Below are 26,763 nucleotides of genomic sequence, written 5' to 3'. Positions count from 1 at the left end.
GCCATGTCTCCGACAAAAGCAGACAACTAGCTTTCATTATGTCTTCTTCTTTGACCAAAATAGGTGAAACAGATAGATGGTCATAGCCCACATTCCCACGGAGATGACTTCTAGGCAGGGACTGCTTCTGTGGTACATACTATCCTAAAGGAGCAAGATGCGCTGCCCAGAGAAGAAAAGATGCTAACAGGGGACTTCTGATTGTCTTTTGCCAACTGAAAAAGTAGATCCTTACCTGGACCCACTCTTTTCCCTCCAGCATGCAGCGAGCAAACTAAGGCTAGAGAGCCAGAGTTACCCACCATCTGTTTCTATAAATAATTATTTTTTAAGAACAGCTATATCTGCTTGTTTACATGTGATCTGTGGCTGTCTTCACGCAGAAGTAGGGCGGTTGAGTAGTTACAACAGAGTCTATATGGCCACAGAGTCTAATATTTACTGCTGCTCTAAAATATGAGTGAATTTGTCAGAAAAGTTTCCCCATATTTGCCACTGAGTTTTCAAGCCTTGGAGTCATTGTTCTAAATCCATTTGCATTCAGTTAGCAAAATCAATACTTCTTGAAGAAATGTTTTAGAATTTATACTGAGAGCCAGTATAATTCAGAAACAGAGTGGGTATTTGATCTGAATGTTGTAGCACTTGGACAGATTGAAAGAAGTTTAAGAACCCATTGATTGTTTTGAAGTTTTTTTGTTTGTTTGATGGGATGCTTGCTATGTTGCTCAGGTTGATCTTAAACTTGTGTTCCATCTCGGCCTCCCAAATACCTGGAACTAACAAGTGGACTGTAATCCATTGGTTGTAAATACATTTTTAGAAAAAGAGCAGACCTGAAAATACAGTGAGGAAAATAGCTAAATGTAAGAGGAAAGACTGGGAAAAACTCTGAGCTTGTATTGAGGGAACATTAATAGGGCACATGGGAAGCCAGGCAGAGAAGTTTAGATTTACTATGTGAGGCTATAGGTTACTCTGATATATTCTTGAAAAGGAGAATTAAATGGAAGCAGTGTTTTTGGAAAGCTATCTTAAGTTTGAAGGATACTCACTCTTAAAAAAGAAAAGCAGTTTCGAGTGTCCAGGGAAGAGCTATCAGAAATATATATGAGAATTTCTCAAGGGCTAAACAGAGGGAGGGAACCAGAAAAGAATAAAAAAGAAAATGATCAAGAAACAAAATGATTTAGTCTGGGGAATAAATGTAAGAAATAAGTTACCCATGGCTCCCGTTACCTATTTAAGTAGGTATCCTCTTTGTTCCGTAAACTTCTCGGGGGAGCACTGATTCCTGGTCCTGTGCCTGATACATAGTAGACAGGCAGCAATTTTGGGGGCTGAAAGCAAAGGAGTATAATCAGGGCTGGGGATTTAGCTCAGCGGTTCAGTGGCCTGCCTTGCAAGAGCAAGGACCGGAGTTCAATAATCCCCAGTACAAAATAAAAAGGGGGGGCAGTTATAATCAACAGGAATGAGGCCAGTATCGTGGACAGTCCACAAGGAGGGTGGCAGTGGACATGTTGAGTTATTCTTTCTGTACCAGCAAGGCAAATTAAATCTAAGCAGTCAACGCAAACTGAGAATAACCATGCATAGGATGTTGTCATAGGAAGAATATCTCTGTTGCAGATGCTTAGTGTCAGTTTCATAGGGGAAGCGAAGGACAGCTTATTGTTACAGCTTTGGAAAGCACTTCTAAGATGATAGCATCATCACTTTAATGGGCGAGATGCTTTCAAGGGCTGTAAACGTTCCATTCAAACTACAGTGAGGTTATAGTTTTATATTCCTTTTTTCAATCTCTTGAAGCTCCACTCTTTAAGTGGCTTATACATCTTTCTCTTTAACAAATGGCTAAAAAATTCTTATTTTATAATTTTTTAAATGAAGAACTGGATCACATCCAACTTTTAGGTACATATTCTCTCCCTCCCTACCCTGCCCCCATCTTTCTCTCTCTCTTTCTGCCTCTGACTAAGACCCTCTCCCTCCGTCTCCCTCCCTCTCCCTCCCCCTCCCTCCCCCTTCCTCCCTCTCCCTCCCTCTCCCCCTCTCCCGCCATGGTCCTATGCAGATAAGCAGTCCATAAACAGGCTATTTTTAATTGTATAGAACTTCATAGAAGTACTGAATAATTGAGGAGCTAAGATTGAGAATGGCTTCAGTCAAACATGATTTGATTTGTTTTGAGCGTAATTCCCATCTTAGCTGTTGCTGCACAAGGTTGGCTACCAGGTGAGATTTATGTATACCTTTGTGAATTTTCTACCTGTTCTTATTTTGATTTGAAAATGAAACTTATGGTAAAGGAAAGCCTTTATGTCTTTGTTAGAACTTGATTAATTTAAAAACAGTTTAGACCAGAGTCTCTGTAAACGCTTGCCTCAACTTTTATGTTTCTCTTTTAAATATTTTTACCCTCCAACAGAAGGCCTCAGATTGAGCAGGTATTTTTTTAGTATTTAAAAAGATGGAGTCAGCTGCCTTTCTTAGTTGTCTATAGAAGAGAAGCACTGGAAAAATTAATTTTATGGAAAAGGGGAAGTGTGGCTCTGTATTCTTTTTCCCACAAAAGTCTTGAATTACTACTGAGTTCTTGGAATTAGTGGCAGGTGGCTTGGTGAGCATTTCAACCTTGCTTAAGGATGCAAGTAACTCCTTATCTATTCCCTCATTTATATTTCTTGTCTTCAGAGTTGCCTTGGGATATTGACTCATTTCTTGGAAACCTATCTAAAAAAGGGGTCCACCTACTTCTAAGTTGTTTATCCTTGAAATAAATTCCTAGTTGTGGAGATTTTTTTTACCCCATCCTCCATTAATCATGATTGTAATGGGGCTAACTGACAGTTATTGGGAAAGCTAAGGTCCAGGTACAGTAATGAAAGCTTTTCTTAATCCTTCATAGTTAGCTCTTAAAACAGCCCTCTGAAGTAGGTACATTTTACAGATGAGGACACTTAAAGCTCAGAGGGTAAATTGTTCAAGGTTTTACAACCAGTGAAACAGTTCCTGTGCTGCTAGGAACCAGGTAGCATAACTTCAGAGGGCATTCTTGGCTGCTGTGCTTAACTGCAAGCTAGGGAGTGCTTCCTCTTCTTTCCCATTTTGCAGTTGAGCAAGTAGAAGCTCGGAGGGATGCAGTGGTTTTCTTAGCCCTCCAATGCACAAGTGTCAAAATAAGGACTAGAACCCAGGTTCTGACTCTTGTATCAGGGCTCTTTCTACTGTTTTGAGCTCTAATATAAATTTAAGCAAGGGACCTTTATCCAAGAGGATTGGTACCTTGTTCACACTCCTTTAGGGAACAAGAGGATGGAGTCGAGCCCGTTAGGAGCAGCGAGGCAGTGATTTTCTAGCTTCCAGCGTGACCGAGTAGACTGTTAATTAAATTATGATGCTTCACCCTCATCATCAAGAGCCTGGGTGTGATTTGGGGCTAGGGATGGTGGGAGAAGTTCCCCCAAAGGACCAAGCTTCCTATGCTTAGGAAAATTGACTGCACTCATTAGAGGAGCATTACACCAGCATCTGTGGCGTGTCTGCAGCAGGGAGAAAGTGTGGGAGAGGATGTCAGCTCCGGGAAGCCTTGTCTCATAATTAAGGATGAGTCTGTTGCCTCCTGACAGGATTCTTTCTCTCTTACCCTCATGCTTTCTCAGAGACTGTGGAGCAGCTTGGCAGGCCCAGATTGTTTAGAGGACAAAAGATTATTGTCACAGGCCCATCAAAATGAAACTGGTCTCTTCCCTAGCCTCCCCCACCTGCCCTTCCCCCTCTCCTTGGATAGTTTGCTCAGTGGCCTGATTTACAAAGCCTTTGTCCGTGCCCAGCGCTGAGTTGGTCCCTGGTGTGGCCTTCCCTTGCTCTCCCATTGCCCACTCAGCTCTCACCTTCTGTGTCTGGTATCATCGGTCCTGGTGCCAGAATCCCCAAGCTGCTGCCCCTCCTCCTAGACCTTTGTGTGGAGCTGCTATTGCAAGATGTGCACTGTAGCTGGCATTGTGTCATCTCACGAGCTCTGTGTTCCGACCCGCAGCCCCCTGAGCTGTCTCAGGCCATAATTTGCTGGCAAGCATCTATGTTACTGACTCAAAACAACAGTTCCTCACAGCTGGCTTTGTGGCACCAAGTCCCTGCTCCTATAACTGCTGGTAATTTTGCTTTCTCGTGTAGGATCAGTGTTCTTCATGCCCTGCATTCGGCCACATGGGGTGACGAGCCAGGCAGAGCCCAGGATGACGGTGGTGTGGGAGGCAGCTGAGACTTCACCTCTGGCTTCGGGCCAGATTCTCCAGCAGCTGTTCCTGGGCTGATGGGATTTGTAGAGAGAGCAAGGGCCAAAGAAGAAAAATCCATCATGTGAATGTGAGATTGTGTCCAGATGGTTCTGGTTAGGAGCAATGTGCACCAGAATTCTTCCATTAAGCAAAGCCTTTCTAACCTTTGTGATGGGCTTGTTTCAAGAGCCAGGCTGGACTGGTGACTTGGGGCACATGGTTTACTTAGGAAAGAGTACTGCTTTGGCAAAGGGCCTTTTGATACTTTACTCTGCCCAAGTCTCTTGTTTGTAAAATGCTTCCTTTGACCATTGCTGCCAAACTCTGTGTCTGGTTAGGAGTGGGCTTTGTTCTGCTTTTTAGAGCTTCTGGAAAAGAGAGAGATTCCACTAGAAAGATTCCAGGGATGGTAAACTTGTACTTTTGTCTCTTGAAGCCCTTAACTTTTTATGATTCTAACTTCATAATGTATCAGGATCATTTTCGCCTCCTTTGTTTCCCTTAAAACTCTGAACAAACCAGAGGATTTTTCCACTGTGAAGAGTGCGGTCAGCCACCATTTCCTGCTCTCAGAAATCCCCCTACTCTGATGAAGATCAAGGAGACCTTTTCAATTTCTGATGCTCTCAAGTACAGCAGCTGCTAGTCACTTGTGGCCATTTAAATTTCAATTAGTTCAAATTAAATAAAATGAAATTTCATTTCCCAAGTCACACTAGCCATGTCCCAGTTGCTCGGTAGCCACAAGTGCTTCTTGACTGCTGAGTTGGATAGTGCCGACAAGAACATTTCCGTCATCACCGAGACTCAGGCTAGACAGAGAAGTGTAGGTGATAGGAGTGGGAGGCGTGGGCATGGTGCAAGGAATTGTCCGTACCTGAACAACTCAATGGCGCATAGTTTTGAAAAGGACAAGCACCAGAAGAAAGCAAATGGCACAGGCCATCTCCATGGCTTCCGGCCCCACTTGGGCCATCCTGAGTCTGCTGGGACAAGGGCTCCACCCCGCATCCAGACCTTTGTGATCTGGGACAGAAGGTCCACCTCGCATCCCGTCATTGTATGTGACAAAGATGGGACTCGTCTCCAGCGGCCACTCACCAGACAGCAGAGATGCAGCATCCTGCCGGCCTCCGTGAAGAAAGGCCCCCTTCATCTGCCCAGTTAGCAGCTCTCCTCCCGCTCCCCAGCCGGGCCGGCAGCCCCTCATCATTTCGCCCACTGCCGCCTGGACTGGTACCAGCTGTTACCACTTCTGTTCCTCTTGCTTTTCCTTTTACTTCTTGGGGAATATTTCAGACCCTGAGAAGGTGATTCAAAAGCAACTTCACTTCCCAGCCTTTGCATTCTGTCTGGGTGACCTTCAGTCTCACTTTGCAGCCCTGAGCCCAGCTCAACCAGGGGCAGCACAACCCCAGAACCTTGGGCTACTTATCAACAAGCCAGACATCCTCAGGAGAGAGAAATTCCCTGGCGGCAGCCACAAGCATGCTTTGGAGCTGCCGGGTCAGGTTTTAGAACTATCCATAGAGCTTCTGTCTTACTCTTTATTGCTCTCTTCAGTGGCCTCTGACAGCACATTCCGGCAGGGTGACAGGTAAGTGGATAAACAAACTGAGAAATGCCACAGAATGCTCGATGAAGCCAGCTCCAGACCCGCACCTGCATTTAACATAAATTGATTTATTGAATCAAGCACAGAAGCCCTGTTACAGGAACCCCAGGCTTTATCTTCCCTAGGACCATCTAATAAAGCAGCCCCAACTGACACCCTTCATTAGCTTTTCCCCTGATCGCCAGGCAGTTTTGAAAGGTACAGTGTCCCTCTTTGGGGCCAGAACTTATATGTTGGCCATGCCTGTGAATCTAATTAGCTTGGGATTAATAGTCTTGGCTGGGAAGCCTACATTTCCTAACAGCTTGACTCTTGAGTTTTAAAGAGTAATTGAAAAATCCAAAATCTGTACTTCTTCTTGCTTTTAATCATACTTAACCTAATCTTTGGAAATTTACCTGCTGGTATCTCTGCCTGGCATTTTGGGGGTGCAGAAGGGTTTCTCAGTCCTGCCCTAGTGTATATCCTGACCTCACTGTTGTGCCACGGTCCGCAGTGGGAGGCTTTTTAGACTCACCAGAGAAACACCACATTTTAATTTCATAATTACTTCACAAGAAAGCAGGCCTTTGCCTAGTGAAAGCTGGTATTCATTTCCTTCCAGCAACTTGTATGTTCATAATTTAATGATTAAGGGCCACCTTGGCAGCAGTCTGATTACTGAAAGCAATCTGAAAAATCCAACTTTGCAGAGAAAGGCAGGGCTTGGTTATCATTTCAGAGAATTTTAGCCACAGACTTCAGTGGATTATCCAACTTGAGGAATGGCTGGGGCAGGGATTAGGCACCCAAGAAGTCCCGGTGTTCCATGCTTCAGTGGGGGCTGGAGCCAAAGTCAGAGTGGGTCGGCCCCACGTGGGGAGGGACCTCTTCCAGGGCTCACGGAGCCAAGATGATGGATGAATGGTTATTTGCAATGTGCACGTTCTGCATCTTTTCAAGATTTGCAGCTCTAGCTGCAGGAACAGCAGGGAAGAAAGCCAGCCCTGCTGTGTACAGCACATCTCCTGACAGTGATGAATGACTCCTCACTCCCGCCCTGGGTGGGAGGCCAGTGGAAGAGATGGGGTCTTTACAAATGGTTGCAAGCCAAGACAGACAGGCCACAGGGAGGAGAAAGGAAGGAGATGCCTCACCAGCTCACTCCTTATTGATTGTGCACTCACCTTGGGCACATTCACAAACACACAGACACCCCCACATCTCAGCTTTAGCAATAACCACAAGTTGTTTACACCCAAAGTGGTCAGAGTGTGTCTAATTCTTTCTTAGCCCTCAGAGTCTACCTGTACCAATTCACAGGCCCCTGAGTGGCACAGATCTACCACTCATCTCTGTGACTGGTATTGGAGGGTATACAATCCACATACAGTGGTAATGCAGCTCCAAGTCATCTGGAAAGGTTTTGGAAGATCGAGTACTTGCAAAAGTCCCTGTTAAAATAGCCACTGGTTTCCATCCTTTGATCAATGTGGAGCTTCCTCAAAATACTAAGACTAGGGCCGAGGATTTAGCTCAGTGGTTCCGCCTCCTGCCTCACAAGCACAGGGTCCCGAGTTTGATCCCTGGTAGCAAAAAAAGCTAAAGACTAGAGGTTTCATTTGACCCAGCTGTTGCCCTTCTGATTATCTTCCTGAAAGAATTAAAAGCTTTATACCAGAGCAATATATATACACCCATGTTAATAGTGGCAAAGTTTGTAATAGTTAAATCTTGGAAATAGCCAAAACGCCCATCAACCGATGAATGGATAAAGATGTGGGGTTTTTTATACAGTGGAATACTATGTCATAAAGAAGGAGAAATGACAATTCTAGCTAAATGGGTGTACCTACCTTGAGACTATACCCTTAAGTGAAATGAATCAGAGGCATGTTTTGGCATGACCTGCACAGCATAGGCTCCAAAGCTGGGCAGAGCAGGGAAGATGAAGAAAGATGATGAAGACCAAGATTACTCTTAACTGGGACGAGGTGGAACTGTAGCTTATTGGGAGCTAGCTAATGGCTGCCTGGAGCACCGTGTCGTTATTTATAGTGGGAGGCAAACAGAAAGAGGAGGAGGGGCAAACAGTGCTCTGTGGCCCAGGGTGAACTTAGCGTGACTGCTTTGTGATCAGGGTGTGCATAGGAAGGGAAGAGGGAAGGATACAAGGTAACTGTCTCCTGGGGCTGTACTACCCAAGGTCTAATCTATGGAGGAGAAAGGAGCAGGGAAGAGCCTAAGAGCCATCCTCAGGCTCAGCCCCAGGCAATGTTTAACGCATTATTTCTCGTGTGAGAAACTGAAAGTGGAAAAAGGACCAAAAAGTATAACAGATACTGGAAAATGAGAAGAACATGTTCAAATCGGAAGGGGAATGAGAGACGGGGGAGAGTGAAAGAAAAGGGACAAGAACAGAAGTGAATAGAAGGAAAAATGGAAGCAGCTTTTGTAAATAAGGGAGGGAAGGAGGGGATGGGGGAAGAGCTATATTATGTACGGGTACAAATTCCCTACGATAAACGTTATGTGTATAAAATGTGCTAATGGAAGTTTTTTAGAAACAAAATAGCCAGTGAGCCTCTAGGATACCCTTTTATATACCTGTGTGGCTTGGATGGATCCTATCACTGCTCTCAACCTTGGTTTCCCTGTGTGTAAAATAGAGCTAATCACAGTACCTGAGGGTGCTGTGTCATGAGCTGGGATGCCTGGGTGCTTTGGCTTACAGGCTGGCTGTGTGACTGCCTTCTCGGTCCTGGACATAACCTGTGAATGTGCCTACCACTGCCCCCAGAGCCATACTCGAGCTGGGACACCATGCTCCTCAGTGGCCAAAGTCTGTCCTCCTCCAGGAGGGAGTTAATCACACAGGACAGTGTTGGTTTCCAAGAGAAAACTGTACAGCCCAGGACCGGCCTTCTCGCAGTCTGGAATGCCACCGTGTTCCCTTTTGTGTAGTCAGTTTTCCTGTTACTGGTACAAGAATTTTAGTTTGGTTCCTGGTTTTGGAGGTCCATGGTCTGCTGGCTCCAAGCAGAAAAATATTATGGAGGAGTTGCTTATCTCAAGGTGGCCCAGAAGCAGTGAGAGACGGGGAGGGGCCAGGGCATGGAAATTCCCTGTAGAGGTTCACAGCTAGCCAGTGACACACCTCCAATTAGTTCACTGGTCTTTACACAGCCCATGATCCAGTTACTTCTCCAGTCTGAATCCAGCCAAGCTGAGAATTTGGCTTAACTGTCATATTTTGAAACCTGGTGGGTTTTTTTCCCCCCTAGTACTGGGGATTGAATCCAAGGATGCTCACCACAGAGCTATATCCCAGCCTTTTTATTTTTATTTTGAGACAGTCTTACATAGTGGCCCAATCCGGCCTCAAACTTGTAAATGGGTGATCTTCCTGCCTCGGCCTTGAGTACTTGGAATTACAAGTACCAGGATGCCTACTTAAATCTTTTCTTGAAATCTCAGAAGCAAGGAAAGTACATCTGTTGGAACTTGGGCAAAAATAGGAAAAGTCAGGCAAAATACAGGGGCTACCAAAAAGAGTATAAAGAAAAGGCCTGTAACTGGTAGACGGAACGGTTGTTTTGTTGTTATTGTTACTAATGTTTTATTAGTACATGTTTGCAATATAATGGTTACATTCATCGTGGGAAGTTGGCATGTCTCTGTGTGTGTGTGTGTGTGTGTGTGTGTGTGTGTGTGTGTGTGTGTGTGTGTGTGTGTGTGTGTGTGTGTGTATTCTTTTTACTTCCCCTTCCCTCCCCTCCCTCCATCTCTAGGTCCCCTTTCCAAGAGTGGTTGTTATTGAGGGCCGATTCCGGTCAGGAGTGGCTTCATTGAAAAGAGTATATTTGAACCAAAGATCTGAGTCAAGAGAGGGGGTTTCAAGAGGGCTGGGGACTGGAGAGATGGACATTCTGAGCAAAGGACAGGCAAAATCCCAGAGGGGTGAAAATAGCATAATCACTTGGAGAATGTGGAAGCCAGAAATATTCGAAATGTTTTGGCAGTAAGCATGTAAGAATGGGCTCCGCTGGGCTGCAACAGGGTCCCGGAAGCCCCCTCCTTTGCCAAGAATTAACTTTTTATTGACTCCTAGATCCAGGTGACTAGGTGGGGGACACTCATTTTCCAACCAGTGTGGAAGTGTGTTCATGCCGTGCCCTCCTTACACACTTACATTGGTATGTGTCGGCTGCATAAGTCCTGGCGGGAGCCTTGAGTTTGAGTGAGTAAAGAGTAGGAGGAAATGAGGGTGTAGAACCAGTACTGCATGAAATGCAGTGAGTCAGTGAGAGGCATCCCCAGGGAACTTCACATGCCAAGATATGAATGGCAAGAACTAACATCATTTCATCCTCCCCTGCTTGAGAGTGCTATACCTCTGCAACACGTGAATGTGACACACAGCAGGGCAGAAATGTAGAGCTACCAGTATATTCAGCAGGACATATAGGCCAACCCACAGTCTATTTATAAACCCCCGTTTTAAGGAAATTCTCGGACAGTGAGTATCATCACTCTTCTGAAGACTTTTCAGGTACTTTACAAGCCTGCCATGGAAATGTTTGCCTGTATCCAACCAGTATTCCTCCAGTTAGGGTGGTTCACTCTTACCAGACCTTGATGAGTTTGGTTTGTTTGGTTTGGTGTTTGGTTTTGGTTTTTGGGTTTTTTTACCTCTTCCTGCCTACCAGGTTTCTGGGTAGGAAATGGGTGTTACTTTTCCAAGCAGACAGTTTCATGGAGGTGCCGACTCACTACAGCCTGAATCATCATCCTTAGAAAGATTAGTTCTGGTTTCAGACTCCTGGACTCTACCCAGGAGAGCTGCAGGGAACCGTACATGCTCCAAGTCATGAGAGGTCAGACAGGTAAATTCAAGAGTTACTTAAAGCAGGGGCAAGCCTGCTTTCTGCATCTTCCTGAGGAACTGAACACGGTTCTTTCTGTGAGAACTGCAAAGGGTAGTAACAAAGAAGCGAAGGTGTGTTTTGAGGACCAGTGTATGTTGTCAGCTGTCTCTCGCCTTTGATGTGGTCGGCCATACGGGAAGTCTTAGGAGGCTCCTGAAGGAACAGAAGGTAACACAGTCACATTCTGTTCCTCACCTTAGTGCTTTGGCAAAGGCACTGTAAGGTTTGATTGAAAAGTATGGTGAATGTTTAAGTTTAAAATTTTTTGTAGTTAAAGACACATTGCCATTAATCCCCCTAAAAGTGCTCCCTGCCGCTTTGAGCACACTCAACCCATTGCTCTTGCCACTTTCTGAAGCGGTTCCGAAAGTCCTCTTTGAGTGTGCTGCTGTGACCACCTTCATGTTCTGAATCCATTCAGTGTTTACCTCGAATGGCTATTTTGACTTTGGAGAGGAGCCAGAAGTGTCACAATTCCAGATGTGGCGAATAAGGTGGAAGAGGACACACGGAAGTGCTTTTGCGATCCTGCCTTTCTTTCGGATGCACTCATTTGGCAGCTGTGTTCACAATATTTTTGATCGTGCCTCCTAACTACACTCACAAAAGGACTTTCCTAAGTGCTTCAGACAGAGGTAAGACTGACGGGATTAGTATGTTCAAAGTGAGGGGAGTGATTTAAGAGGGATTAATGGCAATAAGCCTTTTACTGTGATAAATTTTTAAAATTTAAATATTCACAGTATATTTTGATTGAAACCTCGTAGTACTTGTCAGATTTTAGATTCATATTCTTCTAGGATTGAGTCAGACTTGTACACATTTCATTGTGAAGCCGATGCTATGCTTTGTGCTTACAGGACAGGACACAGAGCTTCGTCTCAGCTAGGCGAATAATGGTTTCCACCAGTATTCCCCCAGTAAATCGGGGTGTGTCCAGCACTGGAGATACAGAGTGGAGCAGAACCTGCCCTCAGTGCTCACAGTCTAGTGTGCGGATATACCCAGTATGTGGATGCTTACAGCCCCGTGCAAAACTGACAGAGAAATGTGCATCCATAGTGAAACTTTGTCATGTGGGGGTGATTGTTAAAATCTCTCCAGTTTCCACCCTGCCTGCTGAATCAGAATCCTAGAGCTTTCATTTTTACAAGCACCCCGGGTGATTCCTGTATATCCTTAAACTTAGTCCTTTGGCAACCCTTGATATTTTTCCCATGGATACAGTGACAATGTGCACAAGTGACTGATGAAAGAGCGCTGACCAGCCTGGGCTCAGTGATAGGCTTGTGACTCCTGGGCCACTGCAGGTCTTTGCCCATTATTTACTTGCTATTGCTTGGGTACCTCATTGTTTCCCTACCGTGAGCCCAGGACCGTGTTTAGAAGTGGCCTGCAGACTAGACTAGCTGTGGGTGATAAGGACAAGCAGTAGGAATAGAACTATCAGGTGCCAACAGTGCATCGAGGTCAAGTTCAGCTTCTATTTCCCTGTCAATGCTTTTTTCCCATAATCTGGACAGACCTGGCCTCTGCTGAGGTATGAATGCATGGGGTAGGTCAGAAGAAATGCTTCCCAGGACATTTAATGTGCTGATTTCTTTTTCCTGCCTATCCTTAATAAATGATAACCACCAGTTCTTCCCACATGTTGCCTAATTCTCTGGTTTGCTTGGGGCACCCTTGGGAAACAGATACTGAAGTTTGAAGATTTGGAGACTCTCGATTCATTATACTTGAACAACTTGAAAGCCAAACCTCACATTAAGACCGAGTCTGCAGTGACCTTGTACACCAGTCATATTGTTAAGAGGTCTAAGAAAGTGATACATTTAAACTTTCATATGACTTACCATTATTAAAACCTGGAAGGAAGGATGTACTTTTAAAAATATTTATAGTTTAATCTGAGGAAGGGGACTCATAATTTGTGTGTGTGTGTGTTTGTGTGTGCATCATAGTGTGCCATTTGTAGTATTTGTACAGATTCTAAGCCCTTCAAGAATAGAAAGAGAAAAGAGCATAACCTGCCTGGGGTTGACCTGGAAATGAGCTTCACCTTATAATTTCCTAATTGTATGGGCTCTCTATGCCTGCATTTTCTTATTTGCATAATAAGGTTATGTCCATAGCTACAGGGTTGTTTTAAGAATTATATATTTAAAGAATATATATAATCAACCCTTGACGTACAAACTCAAATCAGTTCCCGAGGGCTGGTTATAACTCAAGTTCACTGTAAATTAGTAGAGCTGAGATCTGGACATTTGTCTGGGTACACGCTATAGATTAACAACAAGCAGATGAATCTTCCATTAACCTAATTAACCTAAATTGTTCATATATCAAGCTGGTCATAACTTGAGGGTCCACTGTAATTGCTTAGGACAGTGCTTGCAACAAAAAGTATGTACCATAAAAGATGAACATATTAAAATCCAGTATCAGGGTTCAGGTGATGACAAAAAAAATTGAACAATAGCTGCCTTTACCCTCTGTCCTCTGAGTCGCCTTGATGCAGGAGCTGTGCTACTCCCATTGGTAAAGACTGGGAACTGTCACCCAGGCCTGTGCTGCTTCCCTGAGTGTCTTGAGTGATTTGGAATTAGCAGATTCCCAAAAAGTAAGTGAATTCACAGATAAGCGTCTGTTGCATCAAACATTTCTGGAGTACCGAAGGGGCCTAATTTCATGTGTTAAAGTAAATGTTAATTATTTGCAAGTTTATGCAAAATTCTCATGTCTCTTAAGATACAGCAGAAGACTTGAAAAAGCATTGGCGCTTTCTTTGAGATGCTTGAGCTCTGCCCTGTGTGATGTCACCGGGGCACTTGGACAGCAGATGGAGTTACTGCAGGACCTGTGTTTCATGATACAAATATCTGTATGGCTAGAGTGAGAAAAGTTTTATAAATGAGGACTGCAAGGATCAAACAGAGGGACTGGTCTGGGCAGTAGGAACCCTCATTGTAACTAACAATCTCTGCTGTTTCTCCCCCACTGTGTATGGCTTGGGTGTCAATTTTGGTCATCTGCTGAGTTGTGTATGTTGACTTGGTCTCATATAATATAAAAGGCAACTGTAAGTGAAATTCACATTTGATTCAGAATGAATGGTCCCTGAGAAAGCTGAAATTACTCCATATTTATGTGCTCAGAAAGTAAGGGTCTCTGATTTAGATCCTTGGAGAGATCTAAATGTTATTGATTAGAATATGAAGCTCTCTGAGCCAAGTCCTAATGCATACCAAGAACATAATGAATCAGAAATAATTTTAAACTCAGGAATTTCCCTAAGAGTCATTCAGAATGTTTTACTGTAGAATATTACTGGTTCTGTCTTGAATGCACAGGATTCCATTTTTCAGGTGACCAAGTCTAAGCACTTTCTACTCTGGGAACCCTTTTCTGCTACTACACTTGGGCCTGTGAGTTAGGAGATGACCTTTATTTGTTCTTTATTTAGTGTCGTATACCCAGCACCTGTGCCAATGCCTGGCACCAAATAGGTCCTCTGTAAATATTAGGAATGAGTCCAGTATAGCCCACAGCTTTTATCTGGTTTAAGCCTGAGCTCTTAATTTGGAAGCCACTACAAGCAGATTCTGTTCCTTAACCCAAAATTTTACTGTAGGTTGTGAAATCAGTTTACTAAACAGAGACAACCATTTTAAACTAATTAAATAATACAGGATAGAAATAAAATACCAAAGTGTGTATCACATGATAATGGTAACTGTTTAAAGTGTATTTCTCTGTGCACTGGATTAGCAAGACTGATAACATTTCTTCTTGCTGATCCCAAAGACACCTCTGCTCTAACCCAATCAGCATCTTCAGAAAACAGACCACTAAGACCACTAAGCTGTATTGCCTCTTGCTGTGACTGATAGGCCTGGTGGGAAGAGGAGTCGTTGAGGCCAAAAGACAGGAAGAGTCCCACCCCCAGAATGCCAGGCAAGGTCTGGCTGAGGCATGCTGATGTGGAAGGGTAGAGGCAGGCATCTTCCCAGGGGCTGGGCCAGCCCTACCAGTCAGGGGATTTCCTGGAGGACCAGAGCTTAAACCTCATTATGGAATGTCCTCCTGGAGGGAAGGACAGGAGGCTCAGGAAATGGGGAGCTTGTCTCTCTCATTCCATGTAAGCAGGTATACATAAGCGTTTGTCACCAAGTATTGGTCAGACTCTGACAACTCCAGCAGACTGTGCCTGGACCCAGTTGTTCCATTGTATTAGCAAAAGTATATGAACTTGTTGCTTAAGGCCTACAGGCTTCATCTAATTTAAAAGACAATCCAAGGACCAAAGGAAGAGAATAAGGTAGCATTTTTAAAGACTCCCAAATCAGTCCTACTGGGAAACTTTCTTGGGGACCATATAATTCAGATACCTATTTAAAATAGCTACTAGCACATAAATCCAAGAACTCAGTGAGTCACAATATGATTCCTCAGATTTAGATTTATAGATAACTAAAGCCTGCTGTGCAGTGGTAAGCCCATGGCAGGGAACTTGGGTCTTACCCAGATCATTGTAAAGGATAATTGAAATCCTCAAACTGCCTGCTGGATACAGGCCGTTTCTTGGCCCCTCTGACTCTCCTAGGGGACTCATCCTCACTCCACCATGGGCTTGCTTCAGAGTCACTGTCCCTGGAACTCTGCTCCATCTTTCCAGCATACAAATTTTCCATCCACTGGCAAACTTAAAAATTTCTGAGAATTTTCTGTGACTCTTTGAAGCTAAGGGGGAAGGGATCTTAAACAACATTTAAAAAAATAACAGCCTACTCAGATGTCAGCATGTTCTTGTGTTGCCTTGAAGGATATGCACAGGCACATTTAGGCAGTTAGGAAAGAGCCGGCTCTGCTGGGGCCCCTTTGGGACAGGAAGCAGCCTCCATTCCCTGAGCTCTGTGGTCAGGCTCTGGGATCCATTCCTTTGGAAGTGCAGATGGCTGGCAGAGAGAAGGAAGCATGAAATGGTTGCTAGTCTGGTGTTGCTTTTTCTAGGAAGTCTGAGGAGGGAGTGTGGGGGTAGGCAAGTCAGGGGAGAGCCTCAGCTGATTCCAGGATCACTTCTATGGGATCATGCCAAGCTCTTAAAAGCCACCAGTGGCATTTAGGCTCCAGGAATGTGTCTGCTTCTGACCAGGCAGGCCTGGATGGTGTTTCCTCCTTTTTCTCCAGGGATTTGAGCCACGTTGAGATTTTGTTACAGGGAGGCAGGAATGAGGACCCAAGGCCAAAATGCTCCTTACCACCCTCTTCTGTCCATGCCCTGTGAACAGTGCCTGCTGTACCTGCTAGGACTTGGTTGCTATGAGAGAAACAGAGGACTACTGGTGGCTTTTCCTCCCTCCTGGAGCAGCACTGAGCTTCAAGTGAATGGGGGTGGGGGGAATTCTCCTTTTGAAATTTATTTTTTACACTTAACTCCATATGCATCCTCTTCATTAGCTCTGAGGCATCCTTCTGAGTTGCTTAGGCTTCTCATCAGAGTAGCATGGTGGACTTTTCTGGATAAAGTTGCACACGTACTTTCCTTTGTGCTTTGCATCATTAGCAAGGGCAGAGAAGTCATAAACTGGGGTGGCAAAGTAGCTTAGCAAGAAGCAGTTTTTCTGTGGGTGTGTGCTGTGCCTTCTGCTTTGGAACTAATTATCTGGACTTCGCATCTGCACTGAAGAATAGATTAAGCTCCTGTGACCTTTATAGCCACAACTCGGTGGTTAAGTAGCACTTTAGCCTTCACAAAGGACTTTCCCAGGCATATCTGCACTGACTTAATCCTTGCAAGTATCCTGTAAGGTCCAGCTGAAGAAGCAAATTCAGGGAAGTTTTAGGGACTTTCCCAAGTTCACGCAGCTAGTTCACGTGAGGATTGCAGTGTGACTTCAGAACCTCTGACTTCAAGCCTGGTGTGCCTTCATACACCATGGTGCACTCTGCCAGGAGGGAAGAGAGAATCCAGGAAGAAAGATCTCCAGGGAGGAGCAGCGTCCAAGGCAATGTGGAGAGGTTAGTGGAAGAATGTGCCTCACTGTGCCTCACTGTGCATGTCATTGGAGCCCTGTGAGGGGATGGCTGAGATTTTGCTGTCCCCACAGGGAGAGAGTCCTTTATTCCCCAAGAAGGGGTCATATTCTTTTTAAATGACTTTGAAGTCCTGCTAAAGAAATTAAGACTTAGGGAAACAAGTGGTTTTTCTGTTCCTCTTTCTAGTGGAAGGTCATGGCTTAGAAGAGAAGGGAGATCGTGGGAAGTAAGCTGTGTGGTTGAAGCCAAAGTGTGAATTCTGGGTTCTGGGCCTGTGAATCAAAAAGTCAGACTGGGGGCGCTGGTTGTGAGTGGAGGAATCCAGCAGAGGCTAGGAAAAAATTCCTCCTCCTTTTTTGCCTCGTCTTCCTCTCCGCCTTCTCTTCTGCCTCCTCCCCTCTTCCTCTTTCTCCTCTTCCTCTTCCTCCTCCTCCTCTGGATTTCATGTACTGCCCAGGCTAGCCTCAAAGTCCTGGGCTCAAGTGAATCTTCTGCATAAGATTTCTGGGTAGCTGGAACTAGAGGTATGTGCCACCATGCCCAGAAAAAAATACTACGTAGAATAGCTGTGGTTTGCAAAACTACCATTCATGGTTTGGCCGCATAGCTTAGTAGTAGAGCACTTACTGAGCAATCACAAGTCCCTAAGTTCCATTTCCAGCACTAAAAATAAAATAAAACTTTACCATTCTGAGGTAGCACTTAGAAATCATCCGGAAAAATTAAAAGCAAGAGGATTATAAATTGTGTTTTAATTGCTTTAGAACTATTAATACATAGGTAATAAAGGAGAACCTGAAATTTTAATGTAAATAGGTAAACAAAAGTCGCAGGCCTCACTGGTCCGGCCAAAGTCTGATTTGCAGCACAGAGCGGGTGGAGCTGTGCCTGAGCCTAAGTGGCAGCTATAGCATAGCCCTCCAAAGCCCAAGGGCAGGGAGAGAAACCTGGGGGCCCTTTGCTTTTGTTCTGTGAATATATATGGAAAGGAAAGTATGAGAGGGTAGAAGAAAGCCTCTGCCTGGGGAAGGCTGTGTTCAGTTGTATTCATTGGACACCCATAAATGTGCTGGCCACTTTTGCAGGTACCAGGAATGCCACAGGTACCAACACAAACATCTCTGTTCTCACAGAACTCAAAGGGTGTAGGGAAGTAGAGAAGAGAAACAGAAAAGAAGTAAGATATTTTAACTGCCGGGTGGTGGTAGATACTGTGGAGAAAAATAAAACCGTGAAGGAGACTAGGAAAGCTGTGGGGAAGGGAGCAATTTCAAAGCAAGGCATTTGATTATTTGGCTTTGTGGTATGATGGGAAATCATTGGAGGATTTGAGTGAATAATGACATGATCTGACATTTTAGAGCAATTACTCTGGTTGCTCTGAGGACAGAAGTAAGGGAAAATCTGAAGAGTTTTCAACACCTCACCGCCATCACCCTAGTGACAGCGTCCCAGCACTGTTGCCCTTGCCCAAATTATGTGAGCCAGTGGTGATTGTGTAGGAAGATGTTGCCAGGTCTCTGACCACCTGATAACTGGGGAAAACTCAGGATTGTGAATCTTGTTTTGAACACAGAGGTGACAGTTTTGGCATAATATGAGTAGACAGAATACAGTATTAATACAAAATCAAGAGGATGAGGAATTTTAAGGCTGCTAGCAAGAAAAGTACCCAACGATTTGGGCCAAGCAGAGGCTGGATTAGGAAGATGTGTGGCCAGATGGCAGTTACAATAGCAGAACCAAAGAAAGAGACGGCCTGAGAGTAAGAAAGGGAAGATGGTTCAGAATTTAAATCTCCAAGATGAAGGGTCTTCTTGGCACAGCCTACTTGAGCAGGTGCTGATGAGGAAAAGAGAAGTGGCTAGTTACAGAGCCAGGATTCCTGAAGCATCCAGTATAATTGCTGACGGTGAAATCTGAACCAGGGCAGAAGTCATCAGGGGAGGTGGGAAAGGTCTGAGAGTCTGGAGTGTAAGTACTGATTTGTGACCCTCATCCTGATTTGTGATTCTCATCCCTCCTGGGGTTAAAGGGGAACAGTCTTCCTCTCCCTCTACCTCAAGAGTAAGAGGAGTTTGAAGGAACAGCATCCACTGGAGGTGACTCTGTGGAGCCATCTGTGTGCGCTAATGAGTCAAGGTCAGTTAGTAATATTTCCTTTTTGGAAAGAAATATTTCTTTCTTGGCTAATCAGCGACTGGTGTACATGGATATATTTTTATTTCATAAGCAATCTATCGTTTCTTAGCCTTTTGGACAAGATTAAAAAAAAAACAGAAAAAAACACTGAGTGGATAATAGCTCAGTTTCCTAGATAACCTGAGAGCTAGCTTCAAAAAGTTAAAATTGATGAGAATAGTTTCTATCTGATCAATGCTTTTTTAGTCAGCCCTTTTAAAGCCCTCAGTACACCGATTTTAAGCATTAGTTTCAATGTCCAGTGTTGTTGAACCTACCTCCTGTGCCTTCCACTGGGCAAGATTCTGCTAAGCTTTTTACCATCTTTGTTTGTATTAAAAAGGAAATGAATAGAATTTTCATGTCCATGAGACAGAATTACAATGTTGAGTATAATTTTTTAAATTGCACACACTTTCCTCTGCACACCTCCAAGAGATATTGATATATCCCTTTTCTAGGTAGCTTAGCCTACGGGAAGGTCTCTAATGGCTTGGATCCATTGAGCATTTTTTCAATGATCTGGATAAGGATAACAGCATTACTTAGCAAATTTAATGTTGCATAGCATAGGAGAGCTGGTATTTTGGATGGAAGGGTCCAAATTCACAAACCTCTCAGTGGGCTAGAACAATGGACTGAAAGTAACAAGAAAAAAATTAATAAAGGCAATGAACTCCTCAATTCACAGTAAAAAAAATATCCATTGTGTCAATATAAACTATAAGATATTCTGAGCCAAAACAAAACAAACCTTTTCTGGTCTTTTTTTTCTTGTGAACTAGGGTGTTTTTTGTATGATATTTGTTTTCTCCCATATACAGAAAGATAAATATAAGCCTTATCAATTTCATTTAAAAGGGTAAGATTCAAATCAAAAGAAGTAATAATTTCATACTTATTTGAACTGCACCATAAGTTTTCAATGTTGACTGTCATTCTTTAAGGATACAGTATTTGTGCTTGATTCATAAATATTCGTTGAATGAATGGTGACTTGAATGGTAGGGGATGGTCCCCCAGGTCCCATGAAAAGTAGCAGAAATAACTGGGGAAAGAGACTATTTACAGAGCTTTCATGCAGAAGAGACACTGAGTTTATCTCATTCCCACAAGACAGAGCAAATATAATGGCGAGTTTGGGTTCAGTTTAAGAATTTCCCAGTTCTGTTATCCAGTTAAATGGGCTGATATCTAGTATGAACAGTGACTTCTACACCAGTCCATCCTGTAGAGGCCTGGAACCAGCAGAAGAGGCTTGTAGCGGGGACTCCCACACTGGGTGTACCCTTGATTTAGTGGCTTTTCAGTCTCATCTAATGCTGAGCTTCTTTCCCTCCATTGTGACCAAAACAGTAGCAGCTTATTTTTTTTAACTACATAATTATCAACATTGCAAAGGAAACTATTACTTTTTAAAAATGTGAAGGAAACTTATAAGAACAATACTTCAGAGTTAAGGAAAACCAAGAATTTAGCAACCCTTTTTAAGCCTTGCATTTTTTCTCATCTCATCCTTTTATCACTTGGCCTCATAAATATTCATAAAGGAGTTGACCCAGAATAAGAGTATTCTAAAAATCTTTCCTAAGCTTTTCAGTTTTTCTATCTTGCCACAAGTAATTATTGGAATATAATCTCTGGTCAGCTACAGTATTGTAAAACTAGAGAGGGATCTGTTCTTTGGGGTTTTCTTTCTTTCTTTCTTAAATTAGGATTTCGAAAATTTTAGAGCTGGTGCAAAGGGACTGGTTCAATGCCAGACATTCTCTGTTAGTCTCAGATCCAAAGTGCCTGCATGTCTTGAAGCTCTCAAGCTTCAGAACTCTCTTCCTCTCACCTCCCCCACATGAGAAGGATGAGTGCCGAGAACGAGCTGTGAGCATAAAGTCGGGCTGACAGCCTAGACGTGGACTCTCGCGCAGAATGACAGCCAGGCCTTGCAAGTGGGCAGGAACTGGGCGGCTCCTTCAGCTGCACAGCAGATCTAGGGGAGGGCTGTTCTCGGTGGGACACTGCGGGGCTGTGTCCTGCGGGATGAAGTAGGCCTGGAAGCAGTTGCAGGTCTGAGAACACACCCTGTCACTTCTGCTGACTTCCCCTTCTTCCAAGTCGATGCTGCAGCACAGCAGCCACCCGTTCTGTCTCCACATGACCACTTTTTGTTCTTTGCCATTTGTGCAGAAAATTGTCCTTATTTGCCAAAGTCCTCTTTTCTCTGTCACGTGTGTGCTGGCCACCTGTTGAACGGTAGACAGCAATGGTCTTCTTTCAGACTCTTTGGTCACGTGAAATGATGCTCCGAAGCTGAACCCTGGTGGCACATTTCTCTGGTGTGTTTACTGAGGCAGCCCAAGTTTTGACTGTAGAGCCACTAACTTGGCGTATGACCTGGGGAACATAAATGAATCTCTCTGAGCCTCACTTCCCTCATCTGTAAGTTAGGGCATTGCAGGGTCTTCCGGGAGATTTTAGATATGATGTATAAGTGCCAAGTTCAGTGTCCAGCGTGTGGATGATGCTTAATAAATCATAGCTGCTATAATTATTTTTAACTCATTTAATTTATATAGACTCTTATCACAATTCCAATTTAACTCTTGAGATGTTTTGTTGTTTATTAGTTGGTTAGTGCTGGGGATTGAACCCACGCCCTCGCTCTTGCTAAGCACACACTCTGCCCCTGAGCTGACTCCTGGCCCTAATATTTATGCTTTATTAGTTAGCACTTATTCATTTATTTTCTTTCTTTTCTTTTCGAGACAGGGTCTCACTATGTAGTTCAGCCTGGCCTTGAACTCACTATGCAACCCAGGAGGGACTTAAACTTACAAGAGTTCTGCCTCCCAGGTACTGTGATTAAGGCATGCACCATCACACCTGGAAAGATTTTCTAACTGAATGGAAGCCCATTTACCTTTATATGATGCACTTTCACTTCTTATCTGTAACTGTTATCCTTGTCATTTGCTGCTAGGGGAGAATGGAAGGTTCGTATTTGACTGAAAATCAACATTGCCAGGAACAGAAGAAACCTTTCTTTTCCAAGATTGTCAATTGTTTTTTTAATTGCTTGTTGTTCCTAACTATAAAGAAATGGGAGTTAAACTATATTAAAATTTGCAGTTGTCGGTCCCATGAGTGTTTGCTTTTCGGAACTGTGGTAACATGGATTTCACGCTCCCCAAAGTCTCTGCCCCAGGAGAATTCAGTTACCTAGGCTTGTGGCAAAGTTAGAAAATAGTTTTCTCACTGCCTTTTACAAGCCAGTTAAGAGTGCTCTTTGCCAACCTATAGTGACCTCCAAGTAATGTCCTGTCCTTTACTCTAGAGCTGCCTCCTCCTGCATCCTAACTCCAGAGCGCTATGGCTGAATTTCAAGGCCAGCCCTTCGCTCTGTAGTCCCCACCCACCCTGCTCTTCCTCGAGCCTGTCTTGTCCTACACCCTGGTCTTCTACGTGGCCTCCCTAAGTCTTGCTTGTGCTCATCTGTGGCCCCTTTTCAGGCCAGCCCCTTCACCTCCCTGGAGCCTGAAGACTGTCCTCTTATGGCTGATGAAGGGATGACTGCATATCTTGAATGTTAGCTTGCTGAGTCTGCAGTGGTGATCTCAACCTTGGCTGAACATTGAATCCCCTGGGAAGCTTTAAAAAGTGATGCTTGAGTCACATGCCCTTGAGATTCTGCCTCAGTTGCTCTCAATTGTGGCCTGGTCATCAGAATAGTTGAAAGCCCTTCCAGGAGATTCAGCAAGCAGCCAAAGTTGAGAACCACTGATCTCTAAACTTGATCAGTCCCCAAACTAGGGATAGGTCTAATAATAGCCTTATTTGTTCCCCAAAAGACTTGTGGGTACAGTGTTTTAAATAGTTCATGTGAGTATATAGAACATACAAGTGGCTTTATCCACTTTGTGTTAATTTGGCAGATTTGAAGGAAGGAAATAATACAGTTCCCTTTTTGAAAATTCAACTCCTCGATAACTTCACTGAAGTAGCAGCAACAATTAGCCTTTACTGAGCTCCTAACATGGTCCTGTGTGAATAACTTACTGTCAACCCCAAGAGTGACCCCCAGTTTTGCCTTTTTTGATTATTGAGCTTCCTGAGGTCCAGAATGCACGTGCAATTCCCTGGGACCAAACTTGAGCCCAGGTGCATTGGATGACAAACCCTTACTGTCTTTCTATCCTCTGGAAAGGGACACCTTAATCACATAGCTTCCCAATGAGGATATACTTACTTTAAATTTGGGGTTGCATACTTTTTTAAGTAGGTTGCATTCTTTTCTATATCACAAACTTCCATAAATTTGATTTCTGATTCACTATCAAGTTGCCCAAGTGTATATAGGACTGGGAGACCATGTAATAAAATCAGTTTTCTCTGCACTAAGGTGACTTTATTGTAGAAAGCATCAACTTCTAACACCTAACCTATTCTGTCTTTTATTTTGTCTTCTTTGTTTGATTGAAGAGGATCCTGAGGTCCAGAAAGAACATCGATTTTGAGGTAGTGAATAAGCAGTGATATCTCCATTTTGCAGAAAGGGGAAATCTTATGCCAAGCATTAACTATCTAATAACCATTAGTAAGAGCTGCTACTAATTGGATCTTAATAAGTATGGACTCTGTATTAAGCTGTTTATATCCTGTGTATAATCCTTATTTTATGGATGAGGAAACTGAAGATGAAAAAGCAAAGCCACTTGCCCAGGATGCTATAAGCTAATAATTGAGCACAATGTTTGTTTTCTTGTTTTGTTTTGTTTTAACTTGCTTATGAGCAAAACTGCAAGACCTAGTCTTCATTTGATGGCGGTACATCTGAATAACCTTGTCTGGAATAAACCTTGGAAGCATAACTGGATTTTCTTCCTATGTGCTGAATGGACATTTAAAAGCTGTTGTGAAACAAAAGACAAAACAAAACAAAAAATTGTGCCAACCTTGAATATCATCCTGAGGTCAAATAGGCTCTAACTGTCCCTCCTCCAGGCATCTCGCTGTGAGGCTGCCTTGGTGTGAACAGCCCTGAAGGTGAGAACTGGCTCTTGGAGCATTTTCACACCCCATCCGCCTATGAGCTCTGCTGCTTCTCACCATTGCAGGTTGGCATGAGGACCAAGTCACTGTCATTAGGTCACCTCATTACTGCATAGACCCTAAGGACAGAAGTCATCTCCCCCATCACTAATGATGAATGTGCCAATTTATGTTCTCTCTCTTCAAGCATATAAAGACGTGATATTTTCTGCTTTGCTAAAATACACACACACATTATAGATAATTAAAGGAGACGTAGTATGGTGAGTGGCTGGGAGAAGGAAGCGCCAAGCAGCCTGTGTCAGGGCAGAGCTTTACTAATTGAGTGCAAGCCTTTTAAAAAATGTTGTTTATCCCCCTACAGGGCATACAAAACCATTGAGGATGATGACTTGAAGTTTCCCCTTATATATGGCGAAGGCAAGAAGGTAGGCATGCATGCTTCCCTGGATGGAAAGGAGGCCATGTCCCTTGTTGCTCTGCATAGCCCTTGGCAGTCTGTGTGTTCTCAACATTTGGGAATTTATAGCCTTGACAGCTTGAAAGAATATTATATTCATCACCCTTCAGGCCACTTGTCTTAAGGGTCCGAAGAGTTGAGGACAGAGGAAGATGGAGTGTGAACACAAGGAATGAAAGTCAATTTTGTGACTATAACACCCCCTACCCAGTCCATTGGAGTTATCTTTTTTGTTGTTGTTACTGGAGATCAAACTCGGGACCTTGCACTCATGAGGCAGGTGACAGCACCACTGAACTAAACCCCCGGCCCTGAGTATCTTTTTATGGTGTTTAAACACTGCCACTTTCACGTACATCATCTCATTTTATATCTGGTAACAGAAGCAGATCAAGCCTGCAGTGGTAGAGGAGGCAGTGGAGACTATAAGGTTTCAGCTGCTCTGCCAAAGCTGCACGGCCAGCATGGGCCAGCACCAGTTATAAGCTGTGGCTTTCTGTCCTTTTCTGCTATTCTCAAGCTCTACCATGGAGATTCAGACTGCTTTTCTGCCCCAGGGAAGGGACTCCTAAGCCTCACTGCAATTAAACTACAGGACCGGATCAACTACAGCCCAAAGCTGAAGAAGCAAAGACCACAAACTGCCCCCAGAAGCAAACACTGAGTAGCACGTGATTGAGCCAGATTTTGGAAGGCTGAAGATCTCTCCAAGGAAGACAGATCTCTAGATCTGGAGGAGAATGAAATTTTGGGGTGGAGATGACATTTCCATTTCCCAGCTGGAATAAATACCTTCTGAATCACTCATTATTCCCCTGAACATTAATACATTTTGACTCTCAACATTAATATCGTTCCAGTCAGAAGAGAAAAAAAGTAAGGTCATATTAAGAAGAATCTTCAACTAAAATTTTTTTTTCAGCATTCAGTAGTTTTTATCAAGAAGAAATGACTAACAAGACAACCAAAGAGTGCCTTCCTGGGCAGAATGTATGTGGGTTGTGTGTGTCAGAGTGTTTGTGTAAGCAAGTGTGGGCACAGAGGATTCAGTTTTGGCCTCAGTGTATTCCAGCACTAATTTTAATGGAAGGAGGAATCTTATGAATGGAAACAAAACACAAATGTATCTGACCCATGTCGTTTTATAAACTACTGCCCCATTCCACTACAACTCTGCTTGAGAGTCATGATGGGCACACTCTCCATCCCTGATGGGAGGGTGTGCGCTTTTCAGTCCAGTAAGTGGCATTCATATGGCTCCTTCAGCACAATAACCAACACGGCAGCTGCTTCTCGGGGTGAGACTCTCATGTTACCTGCTTGATCCCTTGAGTAAGTTTGGGACCACATCTTCTTGTCCTTGTTTCCCTAGTACCTGCCTAGCCTGGTCCCTGACACATGGCACACTTTCGATGTATCTTAATTACTGTGTAAGCTGTTCAGTTACTGTGCTCTCCTTGGTGCACAAAAAAATAGGCTGTGTTCTTAGAATGTTAGCAGTGAGATATAAAGGATTAGGATTTTTCAGTTAAGTAAAAAGTTCAGTTCACTTATGTAAACATGTTCCTCAAACATTTCAGTTAATTAAGGCTTGGCAGTTCTTTGATGAGCAGCTAGCTATCACAAGCAGTCATTGTCATTGTACCTGTTGCTCTATTTAAAAGCCACTATGTCTCCATTTGCTTTTTTTTTTTTTTTTTTTTGGTACCAGGAATCGAACTCGGGACCCTGCACTTGCAAGGCAGGCATGGTGCCACTAAGCTAAACCCCTGGCCCTCTATTTGTTTTATTGGTAGGCTTGCCCTGGCTGAAGAGCACACCCTCCAACTCTGCGGACTCCATGATTTCTTAGAATACTGTCTAGGTCCTTGTAAAGCTTTTTGTTTTGTTTTATTTTGGATACCAGGGATTGAACTCAGGGCCCTTGCACTTGCGAGGCAGGTGGGGCCAGAACCATTGAGCCAAATCCCCAGCCCAAGACTTTTGTTTCTTGATTGTTTGGTTTTTTTTTTCCCTCTCTGCATTCTCCTACCAGGGGACTCCAAGTACTTTCTCAGCTATTACTTTTTATTTCCAGAAATTCTTTTAAGGATTTGTATGGGTAATACTTGTATACTTTGTAAACAAGTTCAGTCACTAGCAGGAGCATCAGATTTCTTTGGACATAAGCACAGACATGTCCTCTTTTTAGCCCAAGAAGCTTCTACTTCAGGGAGCAAGTGGGCCACAAGG

The 26,763-nt window shown here is 43.8% G+C and overlaps 1 protein-coding gene across 1 annotated transcript in view; it reads left to right on the top strand.

The window, feature by feature from the left end:
• Positions 1-26,763, top strand: part of Ppm1h (protein phosphatase, Mg2+/Mn2+ dependent 1H) — a gene marked incomplete at its 5' end in the record, with an annotated part of 171,135 nt that overhangs the window by 101,539 nt on the left and 42,833 nt on the right. The window contains one exon of the mRNA XM_010644822.2: positions 24,436-24,499. Within this exon, the coding sequence (XP_010643124.1) occupies positions 24,436-24,499 (64 nt within the window). The remainder of the gene's footprint in view (positions 1-24,435; positions 24,500-26,763) is intronic.

This window comes from Fukomys damarensis, unplaced genomic scaffold (genome assembly GCF_012274545.1).
Source record: "Fukomys damarensis isolate Sample0158 unplaced genomic scaffold, DMR_v1.0_HiC HiC_scaffold_15, whole genome shotgun sequence".
In the NCBI taxonomy this organism is placed as follows: Eukaryota; Metazoa; Chordata; class Mammalia; order Rodentia; family Bathyergidae; genus Fukomys; species Fukomys damarensis.
The sequence above is the reverse complement of the archived record's forward strand: the minus strand, read 5'-3'. Positions and strand labels throughout refer to the sequence as shown.